At 46.1% G+C, this 19,285-nt stretch overlaps 1 protein-coding gene across 1 annotated transcript in view; it reads left to right on the plus strand.

The window, feature by feature from the left end:
* LOC122933631 (rho-associated protein kinase 2-like) overlaps positions 1-19,285 on the plus strand; it is a 76,204-nt gene that overhangs the window by 8,747 nt on the left and 48,172 nt on the right. The window contains exons 5-8 of the mRNA XM_044288525.1: positions 5,770-5,914; positions 7,982-8,120; positions 13,547-13,638; positions 18,767-18,926. Coding sequence (XP_044144460.1) covers positions 5,770-5,914; positions 7,982-8,120; positions 13,547-13,638; positions 18,767-18,926 — 536 coding nt within the window. The remainder of the gene's footprint in view (positions 1-5,769; positions 5,915-7,981; positions 8,121-13,546; positions 13,639-18,766; positions 18,927-19,285) is intronic.

Here is a 19,285-nt window from a genome sequence, read left to right on the forward strand (position 1 = left end):
GTCTCTGTAAATGGGATTGTGACGAGTTACATTTCGCTAGGTGTGTGGATATGACTCTGCTGGCATCGGCTGGGTCTAGATGACGGACGGGCTGGAGCGCCACACTTGTTGTGTTTGGCATTGATTGCCGTATGAAAATAAAGATGATTAAAACGGGAATATAGGATTTGAAAGGGAACCTGTTCTCAGGGTTTAGGCCTCCAACCTCTTATTTAGGACAGTCATCGTCATGGCTCCTCAATAATCACCTTGTACATCCTGCCTGATTTAGCATAATGTGGGGAAAGAAGGTTGAATGCGGCATTCCAGTGGGATGGAGCCCATCATCACAAGCCATCTACAGGAGCATCTGACGTGGAAGGAGCTGAGGCCAACAGTCCTCAGCCAGTGGCCTCTGGGGGTGGCTTGTGATGAGGTACCAAACTGGCCAGACGTTCAGCAGGTCAGGAAGGGGAATGGCCAGAGTGGCTCCTCCCCTACGAATCTTGGCAGGCATTGACCTACAGCAATCGCACTTCTTTACCTGCGCTATGGTGAATTCTTCATAATACACAAGATTGTCGTTGACTGTCACCGTCCTGGATAACAGGTTCTGGGGCCTAAATCCCAAGGACAGGTTCCTTTAGTGTTCTTAGGGGCAGGTGCTTAAAAGAGAACTCTAGCTGTCTCCAGTAGCTCCTTCACCTTTTACACTAATATAAAAATAATAGAAGAACAGAATGTAATACTGTGGGGGCATGTAAGCTTTGCTCGGCACTGCTTGTGTCCTCCATGAGAAGCCACCACCATAAGCCTCTGGCAGCGTCTTATCTCCCATGAGAACAAAAGATTGGGCATGTTGAAATCCAGCGTGCCCAACCCTTCTTTGCTCGTTTGCCATCAAGGGAGAGTCAGGAAACCACCATATACACATTAGATGTTGTCTGGTTAAAGGGGTTCCCTGAGCAACAAAAGTTGGTGGCAGCAGGGTTAGAGTTGCTTAAAAACATGACAGAAGCGATGCTCTGCCCCGCCGATCCACTGCCGTTATGACGCTGCCCCATGAGAGGCCAGTGATTGGTAGTCGGTGACCTCATGAATGTAACACCAAGAACCAAATTAGTGGTTGTAGCCCGACCAGTGGTGCTGGAATGACCGAGGGCCGGGGGGGTCAGACAGGTGAGAGTAAGGCTGCTTTTGTTATATCGTAACACTCCCAGCTTTAACCTACATTTTTGTGGCCCCCAGCAAGCCCCTTTAAAAGGGGTATCCCATAAATTATTTTCATATCAAACATCAAGAAATGCTGTTAATAGCGCTTTTAACTTAATTCACAAGCTTTTTCTTAAGTTTTCTCTTCCATGTTGGTGCTGCTGCTAATTTGCTTTTCGTAGTTGGCTTTCTGTGGAATCGCTGTCCTTCCCCCCTTTAGCTTCTTTTAATAGGGTCTTCTCCGTTATACTGTCATTACTGAGGTGCTGCTCCTTTCCCGACGAGCAGAAAGCTATCCCTACTGGCTGCCGTGCAGTGAACGGAGCATCACAGGGTGGAGGCCTGGCTGTGGCCGAGCATGACCGCTAGCACTCTGCTCACTAGGTGACCCCATACTGTGTTGGTAAATGTCGGACCTCTTCACTGGATCATCTTCTCCCCCCCCCCCCCCCCTTTCAAATACACATACCCATAATATTCTGCTTGGGATAACCCCCTTCAGTTATGGCACTGTGCTTATTGGAACTCACAATACCCGCCCCCAAAAAATGTCCCAGAAGACGTGTGTGAACAGAGTTAGGTGCCGATGGCATTTGGCCAGCATAGCCCCACTACATATACCTGTATATCTTGGTGATATTCCTATCAGAACTGTCAGGATGCGCACATCTGTAACAAATAGGGCTGCGTTTCAGTGTTACAGTGCAGGCTGTCCGGATATTTGTGGCTGTACAGATTGTAGCTCGCTGCATATATGGTCATGCCCCAGAAATGTTTAGTGGTCATGCCCCGGGAATGTTCTACTACAGTTTTACTCCAATTCTGAGTAATGGGATGACTGCGGCCGGGCTGCCTGTTCTGTTTCGGCACAGTGCCTCCCCTGCTGGGAGCTGAACAGCTGAGTCACATGAGGCTGGTTCCCTTGGGCTAAATGCACACAATCAGGATTACTAAAAACTGCACCGTAGGTCGTCATGCACATTGTATTCTATAAGATTTGAAATCCTCGTGTACACAAAGCAGATTTTTTTTTCTGTGCAAATTTTGACCTACGGTGCGGATTTTAAAGTATTCCGCGCGGGTGCAATGCGTTATGCAAAAGCATTGCGTCCGCACGGATTTTGGACCCATTCATTTGAATGGGTCTTTGTACATGAGCGTTGGTTTTCACGCATCACTTGTGCGTTGCGTGAAAATTGCAGCATGTTCTATGTTCTGAGATTTTGACCCCATCGAAGTGAATGGGGCTGCGTGAAAATCGCATCCACAAGCAAGTGCGGGTGCAATGCATTTTTCACAGATGGTTGCTAAGAGATGTTGTTTGTAAACATTCTTTTTTTTTTTTTTTTATCATGCGTGTGCAAAACGCATTAAATCGCATCCGAGCTTAAAAAACCCAGAACGTGATCACAGACACAACTTAATGCGAAATTGCGCATTTTTCACTGAACACATCCACAACGCATTCGGACCTAATCCTCTGACGCTTGTCTGCAAGGGGCCTTACCCTTAAAAGGGTTCTGCGCTTTGTTTAAACTGATGATCTATCCTCTGGATAGATCATCAGCATCTGACCGGCGGGGGTCCGACCCCTGGGGACCCCCGCCGATCAGCTGTTTGAGAAGGCAGCGGCGCTCCATCAGCGCCGCGGCCTTCTCACTGTTTACCGCAGGCCCAGTGACGTCACGACTTCTATCAACTAGCGTGGGCGGGGCTAAGCTCTATTCAAGGGAATGGAGCGTAGCCCTGCCCGGGCCAGTAATACTAGTAGTGACGTCACTGGGCCTGCGGTAAACAGTGAGAAGGCCACGGCGCTGCTGGAGCGCCGCTGCCGTCTCAAACAGCTGATCGGTGGGGGTCCTGGGTGTCTGACCCCTGCCGATCAGAAGCTGATGATCTATCCTGAGGATAGATCATCAGTTTAAACAAAGTGCGGAACCCCTTTAAAGCTCCTTCACTCTCTGCGGATTTTGTTGTAGAATATTCCTCGAATGGGACTTTCAAAAATCCATCACTGAATTTTCTGCATCAAAATCTGCAGCGTGTGAAGGCGGAAGGCGCCCCAAGGGAACCAGAGCCTATTAATTATAGTCTGTGTCCCTAGCAACCAGTCGCACTCGGGTCCTCGGCTAAAAATTTATTGCCGCTGAACTGAGAGCCGAAAAAGGGCAGTGAAGCCTGAAAGGGCTCAAAACATACATTTCCTTAAGTATTATTGACACGTTAATAATAAATAAAAAAAATTACATTTGTGTGAAGAATCCCTTTAAATAATTTTTTAATATGGACAGTGTGCAAGAAGAGAAATTGTCCTTTTTTTCTTTTCTTTTTTTTTTTTTCCCCCTCAATGTTCACCTGCACGGTGTAAATAACGTGTTACATTTTATAATGCAGGTCAGTGTAATTACGTAATTGGAACCCCTCCTATTTTAATAATGGGTCCTCACCGTGAACAGAGAGCACATGCGCAATGTCCTCTCCCTTCACTGCTATGGGACATAAAGGCGAATGGAAGGTGGCCGCAGATTTTGGTCTCCGTTCACTTTGGGGCCACTTTCTTGAGGCAGTGTTTATTATGTAAAAAATAGCCGTCCCCCCATTTTATACCCCCCCTCGGCCTCTGCTGCTCCTAATCTGTACTGCCGGTAGTGCGCTCTAGACTCATATATACTTTTGCAGCAGCCCAGGTGTGTATTACAGCGGCTCCCCACTGTAGGTGGTAGGGGGTCCGCACTGCCACCATGATGTAGTTATGTACAGTTTGTGGGAATGGTGCAGGCGCGATGTTGGTGGTTTGAGATCCTTTCATTTTACGCTCAGCAGAGTCCTTTCCATTTCTGTAAGCTTGGTTTTCGTCGATAGGAAGACTTCTTCCATTAGTCTCTTAAAGGGGCAGATACGACTGGAGGCAGGAGATGTTGGACAGAGCACGTCAAGGCCAGCCAAAAATGGAACATGACTAATGGGCGCTGACTAAGCTTGCAGTGTTTCCGGTCACAGCGCAGGCCTTCCTGTCACCACATTGACTTGTACATGATGGAAATCCTCATGGTGTTCCAAAACAATAGTATTAGTAATAGGAATGGGATTTGTTCTATAGAAGTACATACAGTATCTCACAAAAGTGAGTACACCCCTCACATGTTTGTAAATCGTTTATTCTATCTTTTCACGGGACAACACACTGTGATGCAATATACAGTAGTCAGTGTACGGCTTGTATAACAGTGTACATCTGGTGTGCCCTCAAAATAACCAAACACAGCCATTAATGTCTAAACCGCTGGCCACAAAAGTGAAAATGGCCAAATTGTGCCAATATTTGGTATGGCCACCATTATTTTCAATCACTGCCTTAACTCTCTTGGGCATGGAGTTCACTAGAGCTTCACAGGTTGGCACTGGAATCCTCTTCTGTTCTCCATGAGGACATCACAGAACTGGTGGATGTTAGCGACCTCGCGCTCCTCCACCTTCCGTTTGAGGATGCCCCACAGATGCTCAGTAAAGGTTTAGGTCTGGGGACATGGTTGGCCAGTCCAGCACCTTTACCCTCAGTTTCTTTAGCAAGGCAGTGGTCATCTTGGAGGTGTTTGGGGTTGTTATATTGGAATTGTGCCCCGCGGCCTAGTTTCCGAAAGGGAGGGGGTCATGCTCTGTGATATGGTGCTAAATGGGAAAAACTAAGAACAACTCCAGCTCTGGTGAACTCTGCTTGGCCTTGTATTTATATGGTCACTCATTCATTTGAATTGACTCCATATAATATTGGCTGCTGCAGGGAGAATACGTTGCCGGCTGTCTCTCTTCTCCTTACTGTGCCACCTTGAGGTTTCAGAAGCCGGGTCAGTAGTGCCAGGAAGACGTACATTTTAAATTATACATTTATAATCTGATAATATAGACATTTTACATTTTGCAATATAATTAATGGAACAGACTGACACTTGTTAGCTTTGCTGTGTAGACTGGGACAGAGTCATCAGAGACTTGGGGGATAATGACTTATACTGCTTGAAGCTCAGACAAGTTATGATAGTAAAGGCCCCTTCACTTGCGCTGATACTCAGGGTGTCAATCAGCTACGACCTTTTCTTAGTGACTGCCCGATCACTAAACTACAGCAGAGATGTATTTGCATGCAGCAATTATCCCTCCCCATATAGAGATGAATGATCACGTTAGTACAATCGCTAGACAAAAACTGCCACCCCTGAAAAGATGCTCACACTCCATCCATGCAAGACATCTTCAAAGGTGTCACCGACAAATGTTGGTTCAGCCGTATGCCTCATAGCGACACATTTAAGAAGTAGAATGTATGGTTATCATGAAAATGTCATGTAGTTTTGTATGTAATGATCTTACTTTTTATACTCGGTATCGCTCACTACGTTTTACTACGTACTTTATGTACAGGTCACCAGATTGTGCCAGAATGATCGTTTACTTTTATTTAATCAATTGCATTTTGCCCGCTGCAGGGCCTACACTTTATATGGAGGGTGCCATACTAATACGCCCATTCACTGACGCAAAAAAGACGCACTCACTCATGCGGTTTTTCTGATGTCCTAGACAGGTATGGTGCGTTGTGACACTGCCGTCGGAACTCCAGATTACATATCACCTGAAGTGCTGAAGTCTCAAGGAGGAGATGGCTACTACGGACGGGAGTGTGACTGGTGGTCGGTTGGGGTCTTCCTGTTTGAGATGCTGGTTGGTAAGTGAAGACACCGTCTAAACAATATCCAGTTAGTCCAGGAAATATTGTAACCCTTGAAATAGCACAATCAGATTCTTTTGTTCCAAAAGTGGCAAGCTGGTGGCTTGGGGGAGGGGGGGGGGCAAGCTGGTGGCACTGGGGGGGGGGGCAAGCTGGTGGCACGGGGGGGGGGGGGAAGCTGATGGCACTGGGGGATAGTGTTGCTGATGGCACTGGGGGGAGGACAGAGCTGATGGCACTGGGGGGAACAAAGGGTGTTGGGTACTGATGGCCGGGGGTCTGAGTTTTTATAAGGGTAAACAGTCTATTAATTCATTTTTTATTATTAGATTACTCGATTAATTGTAAAAAATATCAATAGAATGCTCGATTACTGAAATAATCCTTTACTGCCGCCCTAAATGCATCTATAATTAAAAACTCCTAGACCTAGAGGCTTCGTTCTCCCACCTTTTGTCCCTCCCTCGAAGTCCTGATTGACAGGGCCGGGCAGCGCTCGCATCTGTCTGCCAGCCCTGTGCTCTGGTGAAATCTCGCGCTGTTCAGCATTCGGCGTGGTGAGGAAGCTGGCAACCTGCGTGCGTCTTTTCCCTCACCGCGCTGAATGCTGAATGGCACGAGATTTCACCAGAGCACAGGGCTGGCAGACAGATGCGAGCGCTGCCCGGCCCGGTCAAAGGTGGGAGAACGGAAACCCCCCCGCTCCTAGAGGCTAACTAGCATATTATAAAAGTTAGATTTCTGGCGTAACAGGGGCATAGATACAAGTAGGAATAGGCTAGTTAGGTTTAGATGACATTAGCACGTTAATAGGGTTAAATATGGTGACGGAAACCCTTTAAGCCGCTTCCAAGGCATCGCACTGAACCAGGCAAAATCTACTCTGTATCGACGAGGGGCAAGCACCCCGAAACAGCCGTCTACAGATGGATATCTGGCTTGGCTATATTTCCTTGTCAAATCCCAAGTCTTGTTGAAAAGACGGATCTCGACTCCTATGGAGCCACTTTTCAATAGGTCGCGCCGGCGAGATGGTTCTCTTTGCATATCTAGGGTGGACACATTACTGCAGCCTTTAGGAGGCAGTCAGTTTACGCTTCCTTATACTGGAGGTTACGATCTCGCGTTGGATCCATCATGAGACACCACAGGTATCTGAGGTATTTTTTGGGGTTCTTTGTTCTGGTTCCTGTATAAAGAACCTTCAGCCTCCTAATGGATTTCCTGAGAAATGTCGGCGCGGGTGTAGTGAAGGTGATATCGGCAGATGTAAATTACATCCACGTGTTCTGAGATTGCGGTGTTTTCTTAGATCCGTATGGCTGGGCTTTATTCTGCATACTTGTGTTTCTGTATAGAGTCTCTTCATTCCACCCTAATCCCCCATGTATTATATTCCACCCCCATTATATTCCAACGCCATATATGGCGATATGAATACATCCATATTCTAATAAAATACTTCATTGTGACCATTGAAAGGATCCCTGCTGCCCCCTCCCCATTTGGACAGATTTATTATATGCTCACAGGTAAAGCTTCAGCCATCTGGATAGTTGATCAGTAGCCGATCGGTGGGGGTCCGACACCAGACACCCCCACCAATCGGCTGCTTGCAGGGGCTATAGGCGTGGCAAACTATACAGTGGACGGAGCCTTCCACTTCCAGCTTCCACTGTGCGTTTCTGCAGCTGCTCAAGGGGGACGTCGGGTGTCGGACCGCCACGATCTATGTGGAGGATAGAAGAAAAGAAGAGGAGGAATGCTTTTATTATTTGAGTGGAAATTCCCTTTACTGTGGTATTTATGTAATGGCAATCGGTTAATAGGTTATAATATAAAATGCTTATTTGGTAGGGGCCCGATCCCTTGGACCCCAACAGATGCAGAGAACGAAGGAAGCGGCGGCTGTGTTCCTGCTGAAAGCTGTACTGGCAGCCATATTGTTTGTTACCCATGAATCCCCAAAATATGAATTTTGTATTAATAGAAATCCAGGAAATGAGCTGTAAACTATTTTTCCCCCTATATACTTAAGTCCTCTCCCGTTTTCTCATTTTAAAGGGGACACTCCATTTTATGCCGACTCCCTGGTTGGAACCTATAGTAAAATTATGGATCACAAGAATTCCCTAAACTTCCCAGAAGATGTGGAAATTTCTAAGCATGCCAAGAACCTCATCTGTGCCTTCTTAACAGAAAGGTAGGTTTTAAACCCCAAAATGATGGATCTTCCTCAGTGATTGTGCCAAGCATACTAAACTGCAGCACCTCTATTAACGGGCATGGGATGGAATTGCTTACATTGGACCTGTGACCTTTCCAGACATGTCTGTTTTAGCAAGTACATGCCTTCCCCATAAAATAACACTTCTGGATAGAACACTGCTACATTACATTCCTCTGTTATTCCTCCTGGGAATGCATGAATTGACAACTGGGAGTTAACCATTCTCCTTGCCGGGGAAGGAGGCTGTGCTTATAGTCTCATGTTCTCAGAACTACTGCATTTTTGCTCTATAAGAAGCACATAAGCTTTAGATGAGGAAAATAAGAAAAACATATTTTTCATCAGCCCCCAGATCAGACACCCATATCCTCATCGGCCCCCAGATCAGACACCCATATCCTCATCAGCCCCCAGATCAGGCACCCAAATCGGCCCCCAGATCAGGCACCCAAATCGGCCCCCAGATCAGACACCCAAATCGGCCCCCAGATCAGACACCCATATCCTCATCGGCCCCCAGATCAGGCACCCAAATTGGCCCCCAGATCAGGCACCCAAATTGGCCCCCAGATCAGGCACCCAAATTGGCCCCCAGATCAGGCACCCAAATTGGCCCCCAGATCAGGCACCCAAATTGGCCCCCAGATCAGGCACCCAAATTGGCCCCCAGATCAGGCACCCAAATTGGCCCCCAGATCAGGCACCCATATCCTCATCGGCCCCCAGATCAGGCACCCATATCCTCATCGGCCCCCAGATCAGGCACCCATATCCTCATCGGCCCCCAGATCAGGCACCCATATCCTCATCGGCCCCCAGATCAGGCACCCATATCCTCATCGGCCCCCAGATCAGGCACCCATATCCTCATCGGCCCCCAGATCAGGCACCCATATCCTCATCGGCCCCCAGATCAGGCACCCATATCCTCATCGGCCCCCAGATCAGGCACCCATATCCTCATCGGCCCCCAGATCAGGCACCCATATCCTCATCGGCCCCCAGATCAGGCACCCATATCCTCATCGGCCCCCAGATCAGGCACCCATATCCTCATCGGCCCCCAGATCAGGCACCCATATCCTCATCGGCCCCCAGATCAGGCACCCATATCCTCATCGGCCCCCAGATCAGGCACCCATATCCTCATCGGCCCCCAGATCAGGCACCCAATAAAGTAACTTACCTCTCCTGCTCTGGACGTCGCCGCCACTGGGGAGATCCAGCACTCTTCCTGCAGTGCTGCACAGTGTCAGGTCATAGTGCGCACTTACGTGCACTGCGTCCTGACACACTGCGCTGTCAGGACACAGTGTGATGACGGTAGAAGACCAGGGAGCAGTGAGTACAGACAGCACAAAGAGTGCTACACTCACTTCTCTCCAGTCTTACTGTGTACTAATAAGCACTTCCATAATGGTTAACCATTCTCCTTGTCGGGGAAGGAGGCTGTGCTTATAGGCCCATGTTGTCAGAACTACTGCATTTTTGTTCTATAAGAAGCACCTAAGCTTTAGATGAGGAAAACAAGAAAAACATATTTTTCATCAGCCCTCAGATCAGACACCCAAAGCCTCATCAGCCCTCAGATCAGACACCCAAAGCCTCATCAGCCCTCAGATCAGACACCCAAAGCCTCATCAGCCCTCAGATCAGACACCCAAAGCCTCATCAGCCCTCAGATCAGACACCCAAAGCCTCATCAGCCCTCAGATCAGACACCCAAAGCCTCATCAGCCCTCAGATCAGACACCCAAAGCCTCATCAGCCCTCAGATCAGACACCCAAAGCCTCATCAGCCCTCAGATCAGACACCCAAAGCCTCATCAGCCCTCAGATCAGACACCCAAAGCCTCATCAGCCCTCAGATCAGACACCCAAAGCCTCATCAGCCCTCAGATCAGACACCCAAAGCCTCATCAGCCCTCAGATCAGACACCCAAAGCCTCATCAGCCCTCAGATCAGACACCCAAAGCCTCATCAGCCCTCAGATCAGACACCCAAAGCCTCATCAGCCCTCAGATCAGACACCCAAAGCCTCATCAGCCCTCAGATCAGACACCCAAAGCCTCATCAGCCCTCAGATCAGACACCCAAAGCCTCATCAGCCCTCAGATCAGACACCCAAAGCCTCATCAGCCCTCAGATCAGACACCCAAAGCCTCATCAGCCCTCAGATCAGACACCCAAAGCCTCATCAGCCCTCAGATCAGACACCCAAAGCCTCATCAGCCCTCAGATCAGACACCCAAAGCCTCATCAGCCCTCAGATCAGACATAGTGCGCACTTACGTGCACTGCGTCCTGACACACTGCGCTGTCAGGACACAGTGTGATGACGGTAGAAGACCAGGGAGCAGTGAGTGCAGACAGCACAAAGAGTGCTACACTCACTTCTCTCCAGTCTTAGGCCTCATGCACACAACCGTTTTTTTTTGTTTTGTTTTTTAAGGTCCGCAAAAACAAGGTCCGTAGGTCCGTGATCCATGGCCGTTTTTTCGTCCGTGGGTCTTCCTTGATTTTTGGAGGATCCACGGACATGTAAAATAAAAAAATAAATCTAAGTCAAGTTTGCCATTGAAATGATAGGAAAAAACGGACACGGATCACGGACGCGGATGACAATCTTGTGTGCATCCGTGTTTTTTCACGGACCCATTGACTTGAATGGGTCCGTGAACCGTTGGCCGTGAAAAAAATAGGACAGGTATTTTTTTCACGGCCAGGAAAAACGGATCCCGGATGCGGCTGCCAAACGGTGCATTTTCCGATTTTTCCACTGACCCATTGAAAGTCAATTGGTCCGCGAAAAGAAACGGAAAACGGCACAACGGCCATGGATGCACACAACGGTCGTGTGCATGAGGCCTCACTGTGTACTAATGAGCACTTCCATAATGGAAGTGCTCATTAGCAATCGCTTCATAAGATGCACTGCCAATTTCCCCCCTGTAAAAAATATGGGAATTGAATAGTGTCCAAGTGGAGAGACCCACCCCATTGACAATGAGTGGTTTCTAATACAGCAATTCTTAACTTGACACTTTACGAGATAAAACTGTTGCAATAAACTTTCTTGACTTTTTAAGTTGCTTTTGTCAAATGATATCACAGTCAGGTTACAAACTGATTGATTGATATACAATGTAATGCATGACCTTTCGTATGTTTCACTATATTGTGTTGTAGTCTGTGCAGAAAAACCTGTGTAGAAAACCTTCTTTGCTTCCTGGAGACAGTCCTCTGGATAGGTCATCAAGATCAGACCGGTGGGGGTCCAACCCCCGGGATCCTTGCCGATCAGCTGTTAAGAGGCTGACTCTCCATGAGTGCCACGGCCTCTTCCTAGGCCAGTGATGTCACTGTACATCAGTCTCATGGCCTAGTTGCAGCTCAGCCCCATTCAAGTCAGTGAGACTGAGCATGCAATACCGAGCACAGCCATTATACGATGTACGGCGGCCTTGGTTAGAAAGTGGCTGGGATTGAGCCAGCTGTGCTCCGGTCGCGCAGCTCCCTGAAGCAGCTGATCGGCAGGGGTGCCAGAAGTCAGACCCCGCTGATGTGATAATGATGACCTATCTTGAGGATAGGTCATCATTATCAATTCCTGGATAACCCCTTTTAGGGTCCATTCACACGTCCGTTGTTTCTTTTCTGATCTGTTCCGTTTTTTTGCGGAACAGATCTGGACCAGTTCTGTACCCATTCAATTTCAATAGGTCCTGAAAAAAAATCGGACATTGTGCTGTCAGATTTTTTTTTTTTTTCAGGACCCATTGAAAATTAATAAGTACAGAACTGGTCCAGATCTGTTCCGCAAAAAACAGAACAGATCAGGAAAGAAACAACGGACGTGTGAATGGACCCTTAAAGGGGTTGTCTCATCATAGACAATGAGGACATATTGCTAGGATATGCCCCCATTGTCTTATAGATGGGACCCGCACTTATATCGAGGATGGAGCCCCAGAAGTGAAGGAAGGTGCATGTGCAGCCACCTTACATTTATTTTCTATGGGGCCGGCAAAAATTGCCGAGCGCTGACTTGGCTATTTCCGTTGGCCCCATAGAAATGAATGGGAGCGGGTGCCGCGCATGCGCGTTACGCCCCCATTCACTTCTATGGGGAGCCGGCTTGGGGTTGGCCAGAGCGGAGTCCTCCAGCCACCACCTTGCGTGGCTCCGTTCTTGATATATGTGCGGGTTCCATAGGTGGGACCCGCACCTATAAGACAATGGTGGCATATCCTACCGATAGGCCCCCATTGTCTATGATGAGACAACCCCTTTAAGCCTTTAAGGGGGTTGTCAGAGACTGGCAACAAAATTGCTGAACATGCTAGAAAATAAAAACGCCTTGTTGGATCATGTCCAGTCCAACAGCTCCTGTCCCTGCCGGATCGGTAGTGTGATTAGCAGTCTTTGGCCTCAGCGGAGACGTGCAAGTAGACAGCATGTCATACTTCCGATCCTGCGGGGGCTGGAACCGGGACAATCCGACAATCTGTCTGTCCTATTGACAGTATTTTCCAGTCTCAGTTTCAGGTTTTACCGAATCTCTTCCCATAAAACTATATCTCAATCTGCTCAGCTCCTCCTGCTCTATAACATGCTTCCTGCAGATTACACTGTATTTTCATGCTGACAGTTTACCTTTTTAAGGGGTTAAGGTGTGACCTCATACTGCCCCCTAAATAGGTGCAGCATCACTTTAAGTCTTGTGTGTGAACCATTCACAGGGGAAGCTCGAGATCAAAGCGGTAAAAAAAATCTGATTTCATCTGCGGAGATTAGGAGGAAGCGGGATGTGTGGATCATTTGTGCTGTTCGTGGAAACCAGGGGCTGTGTGTCCCGCACCTTGCGCCTCTTCTATAACTGAGAGGCCTGTTCCTCTGCTCGCCCTGAGCGTGTCAGCCGCCAATCCAAATATTTAGACTTGGCGGGGTCCTATATAATCCAATGCGTACAGTAGTAAGTAATGGAGGGTAATGCTCTTCACAGTGCGGCCAGAGCTTATTTACCTAGTCCTTGATATCACTGGCAGAATTGTCCTGGTGGCTGGAGACCGTTGCGGCAGGGAAGGAGTTAAGACGTATTGACGCCGTTCTCCTCGGCCCCTCGTATGCATCGTTTACTGAACTTCCCCTCGAATCAGAACGGAAAACTGTTTCATTCTACACGTGGCGTCTGAAGAAGCGTAAAAAAAAATTCACCGTCCCCTCTCTGTGAGATATTAGGCACATAGTAAGAGGCACAGAGCCCAGTCTATGGACCCACCGCTGGAAGGAGGACGCCCCGGGAGCAGAGAGGCTGAATTAACCCTTTCATTTGATTGTGCATTCCTGCGGCCCACAGTTTTCCTGATGTAACTTGTGGTTCTTCTGCTATGTACAGGGAGGTGCGACTTGGGCGGAATGGTATAGAGGAAATCAAGCAGCACGCGTTCTTCAAGAACGACCAGTGGACCTGGGACAACATACGAGAGAGTGAGTACTGGATACACGGTGACATGTTTATGTATGGAGGTGGTTCTGGTAGATTTCGGTTGGGCTACTTATTTTTCATGGGCGGTGGTAGAAAATCCAGTAACTGTAGTTGCATGCTGTTTTACATATGGCAGTTTTATTTACTGTTTTTTTATGCAGTTTTACATATGGCAATTTTATATATGGATTATATGCAGTTTTACATACGGCAGTTTTACATATGGCAGTTTTATATATGGTTTATATTCAGTTTTACATATGGCAGTTTTATATATGGTTTATATTCAGTTTTACATATGGCAGTTTTATATATGGTTTACATGCAGTTTTATATATGGTTTATATGCAGTTTTACATATATGGTTTTGCATATGGTTCCGGTACAGTTTTAGTTGAACCATTTTTCCCCTCCCAGTACAGCACTGCAGCAAAACTGCATTTATCATGTAGAGGAAGTAAATACAAGGCACTTACTAATGTATGGTTATTATCCATATTGTCTCCTTCACTGGCTGGATTTATTTTTCCATCACATTAAACATTGCTCGTATCCAGGGGTTATGACCACCGCTGCAGCACATATATAGGAGGTGGACAGTATGTGAGCTCCTGCGGATGCATACCTATGCACGGTCCCGGCCACCAGAGAGGCCGGTGCTTTTTCCTATAGTGTGCAAGCACGACCACCACTGATGGATTTGCAGGGTGGTCGTAACTCCTGGAAATGAGCAGTGTATAATTTGATGGGAAAATGAATCAAGCCAGCAAAGAAAGTAATATGGATTATAACAATACATTAGTAAGTGGCTTGTATTAACTTTGCCTACATGATAAATGCCATGTGCTGACATAAGATGACCCCCTTTAAAGGGAACCTGTCACCGGGATTGTGTGTATAGAGCTGAGGACATGGGTTGCTAGATGGCCGCTAGCACATCCGCAATACCCAGACCCCATAGCTCTGTGTGCTTTTATTGTGTAAAAAAAACAATTTGATACATATGCAAATTAACCTGAGATGAGTCCTGTCCCTGACTCATCTCACGTAGAGGACTCCTCTCAGGTTAATTTGCATATGTATCAAATTGTTTTTTTTTACACAATAAAAGCACACAGAGCTATGGGGACTGGGTATTGCGGTTGTGCTAGCGGCCATCTAGCAACCCATGTCCTCAGCTCTATACACAAAATACCGGTGACAGGTTCCCTTTAAGGGCAACATGGCACTGATGCCGTGCAGCACTGGAGTTCTGGGTTGAAATACGACCAAGGATTAGTTTTGCCTGGGATTCCTCCAAAAACATATTGGCTTCCTAAGAAGTTGGCCCTAAAATATGTCTGAGATCTGGACTTTAGAGTGTGAATCCCATTAATGACAGGGAGTGATAATGACGACCTCTGTACAGCGCAGCGCTGCAGATCATGTTGGCGCTATACAAGCAAGAATTTGCGTTACTGTGCTGGGGGAAAAAATGTTAGTTTAATATCCGCACTAATCTTGCCCTGACTAAGGCTACTTTCACACTAGCGTTGTTTAAATCCGGCATTCAGTTCCGACACCGGAACTGCCCGCCGGATCCGGAAAAACGTGTGAAAACTGATTACATTTGAATCCCGATCAGGATTTTGATCACAATGAAAAAATGCATTGGAAAAAACGGATCCGCCATTTATGGACTTCACATTTTTCGGGTTTAACATGCAAAAGCCGGATCTGGTATGACTGAACACACGGCGACGTATTAGGCGTTAATGCAAGTAAATGGGAAAAAGACTGGATCCGGCGTTCAGTCAAAGTGTTCAGGATTTTTGGCCGGAGGTAAAAATACAACATGCTACGGTTTTCTGAAAAATACCTAAACGGTCAGAAAAGTAGTAACTATGCTGTTACTGGGGTACTCAGAAATATCAATAAACACCCTTAATAAATGAGTACAATGAATCCCATATCATCTTAAAATTTATATAGTCTTTATTAGAAAATCAGAATGAACATGATTACATAACTTATAACAATATTTTGTAAAAGTTGTACCAAGCCATAAAAGTGAAAGTAACTAATAACTACAGAGCCAGTTTATATAATGTGACTATTCTCATAGAAAGGGATCATCTGGGTCTAAAACACTGCGCGATGGTGGACTCTATTGGGAGTTGTATCTGGGGTGCACTAGAAACTATATGCTAGTAGCAAACACCCATCTAACTATGTAAAAGAGACTAACACCTGGGCGGTGGGCAAAATGCTAATTGGTAGAGCTGAAATCTGAAGCTACTAACCGTAAGATGAAATGTAGAACCAGTCAAGAGGGGTCAAAGAATAGGGCTCTGGATCTCCCCGACGTACGTTTCGCCGTTCTGCGTCCTCAGGAGGAGTGGTTTTCTGAAAAGCCTGATTAGTTTTATCCTAATGCATTCTGAATGGAGAGCAATCAGGATGTCTTCAGTTCAGTCTTTTTACGGCATTCGGACGGAGATAATACCGAAGCATGCAAAATTTTTCTCTCCGGCTAAAAATCCTGAACACTTGCATTTTTTTTCCATTAGAATGTATTAGTACATTAAAATTGCCGCATTGACAGATCCGGCCTCCGGCCCGCGCATGTGCAGACCTTTAAAAATGTAAAAAAAAAAAATATATATATATATATACCGCATCTGTTTTTCCGGATGACACCGGAGAGACGGATCCGGTATTGCAATGCATTTGTGAGACTCCGGATCCGTCTACAAATGCTGTCCATTTGTATGCAGATTGCCGGAACTGCCTGCAGGAATCCAGCAACGCAAGTGTGAAAGTAACCTAAAGTTGACCTTTTTTTTAATTTTTAGTAGGGAATATACATTATTCCTTATGTTACAAACCTAAGCCGCTGCTGAACTTCTTTTTGAAGATTTAGGGGGGGTTCCTGTCCAACATTGCTTGATTAATTTGAAATGCAGCATATGTGTGTCTGCAGCAGTTGATGAGTGTGGTAGAATGTTCTGCAGCAGCTGTGGCACGGGACTGAATTATACACGGTGGTGCTGCTGCTGAAGAACCTCAGTTTAAGGCTGGGTTCAGACCTGAGCGTTTTGCAGCGCGTTCCTACACGCTGTAAAACGCTCAACAGGCAAGAACCAATGATTCCCTATGGGAATGGTTCTCATCTGAGCGTTTTACAGCGTATACGATCGCGCTGTAAAACACTCGACGCCCCAAGAAGTACAGGAGCTTCTTTGGGGCGTCTTGTCGCGCATTACCGTACATAGATTTCAGTGGGAACGCGCGACAATGGGCGTTCGCTTGTCTCTGTATGCGCAATTGCAAACGCCCGTACAATCGCGCACACAGAGCGTACGTTCAAGTACGCTTAGGTGTGAACCCAGCGTAAAGAGTACTTGGAACAATAGAAGGTGTTTTTGCAGGAAATAATCATTAGAAAGGGCAAATCGGTGCCTACGTACTACCCCATGTCTCTATCAATTTTAGCTTCTAGTATCCGGAGGAGACAGTGATAAAAATGCTTTTTACTGTATGTGTATGTAATATATAGTACATAATATATATATGTGTGTGTGTGTGTGTGTGTGTGTGTATATATATAGATCATTTCTGTGGCTAAAAAAAACAGTGGTACTCTGTGTGTATGTGTGTTTATGTAATATATAATATACGTGTGTGTGTGTGTTTTCCGGAACACTATGTACCGGATCATGAATTAATACATTTCAATGGAAATTAATGACTAATCCGGCAATTGGGCAAGTGTTCCGGAATTTTGGCCGGAGAAAATATAGCAGCAGGCTGTGATATTTTCTCCGGCCAAATACCGTAAAAGTGACTGAACTTAAGACATCCTGACGCATACTGAACGGATTGCTTTCCATTCAGAATGCATTTGGATAAAACTGATGTGTTTCGTTTTTATTTCCGGTATTGAGCCCCTAGGATGAAACTCAATACCAGAAAACTTTAACGCTAGTGTGAAAGTACCCTAATTATATAATATACATGTGTGTATATATATATATGTGTGTGTGTATATGTATATGTGTATGTATGTGTGTGTATGTATATATATATATATATATATATATATATATATATATATATATATATATATATAATATTTATTATGTGTGTGTGTTTTCCGGTCCGCTTTGCATGTTAATCTTTGCCCTGGCTGGAAATGTCAGACATCTCCAATGAATGAGGAGTTTGTTAGGACTCGCGGCCATTTAAATGTTACACAAAGCGCCTACTATGTGCTACCTGTGACAGCAGGGCTTGTGTGCCTGTATGCGCAAGGAAAGCCTGTGCGCCTGATATCTCTGCATCTGCACACAACCCAAGCATAAAACGTAATAATAATATACACGTAAGTGTCCTTTATAGGGCATCCCCCCCAATAATTACCAGCATAACCCTGAATGTTTAAACATTCTCATCATCATTGGGCAACATCCGATAAAGCTTCCACATCCGTTCCCTCGGGGGTTGTTACCAAGCTTGCTAGACAGTAAATTTACCTAGTTATACACCTGAAGAGCCAGAAGTGATAAGTCTGATTGGCTGCAGCTGACACGGGGAAACCTTTAATGCAAGCTTGATATTATGGAGTTCAATGTATATAGACAGTATGCAGTAAGCGCCCTCTAGTGGTTGCTATAGGTAGTCAAATTGTTATCATTTAGGTTTCAAGTTCAACTTGGGCATTGGCAGGCAGTGCAATAAAATAACTAATAACAACAACAGCGATTTACGGATTAGATCCAGTGATGTAATTGCTGCAGCCAGGTAAACAAAACCCAGTGAGGAGAACGGCAGTTGTGTTACTGGGTCTGACCGGTAGGTAATACTGCTTTTATTACTTTATTCCATTGCCCCATCTTGATACCGGACAACCCTGTGACGGGAATTTGAAGCCTGTATCTTAAAAGGAAGATCCAACTAATTATAAAGATAGTTTAAGAAATGAATCTGCAAATATTTTTGGATCTATCTAGAAAAAAAAATTAAAAAATGGTGTTCATGTAGGTGAATGGCTCTTTACAAGATCCTATTGATAGGGTCCTGCCCATGGGGCATATATGTATTGTGTCTCAACTCGCGTCTTATGTATGTTTTTTTTTCTTTACCCTAAAGCGGCTGCGCCGGTGGTCCCTGAGCTGAGCAGTGACATTGACAGCAGTAACTTTGATGACATTGAAGATGACAAAGGCAACGTGGAGACATTTCCAATCCCTAAAGCATATGCAGGGAACCAGCTGCCTTTCATTGGATTTACCTATTACCGGGAAAACTTGTATGTATCACTTTCTGAATTCCTTCTTTTATTTATTTTTATTTTTTTGCCTTTTTGCACATTTGCTTGGCGGGTGATCAGTTTTGTTTGTGTTTCTTGCATTAAAAGTTTTTTCTGGGATTTTTGAACTGATGATCAATCACTTCATCAGTATCTGATTGGTGGGTGTCCAACACCCAGGATCTCTGCTGATCGGCTGTTTGAGAAGGCATCGGTGCTCACAGTAGAGCCGTGGCCTTCTTGCAGCTTTGCCTAGGCCAGTGACGTCACGTTCATCGGTCACGTGGCCTAGGCGCAGCTCAGCCCCTTCAAAGGGAATAGGGCTGAGCTGCGATACCAAGCACAGCCGCTATACAATG

The sequence above is a fragment of the Bufo gargarizans genome, chromosome 4 (assembly GCF_014858855.1).
Source record: "Bufo gargarizans isolate SCDJY-AF-19 chromosome 4, ASM1485885v1, whole genome shotgun sequence".
NCBI classification, from domain to species: Eukaryota; Metazoa; Chordata; class Amphibia; order Anura; family Bufonidae; genus Bufo; species Bufo gargarizans.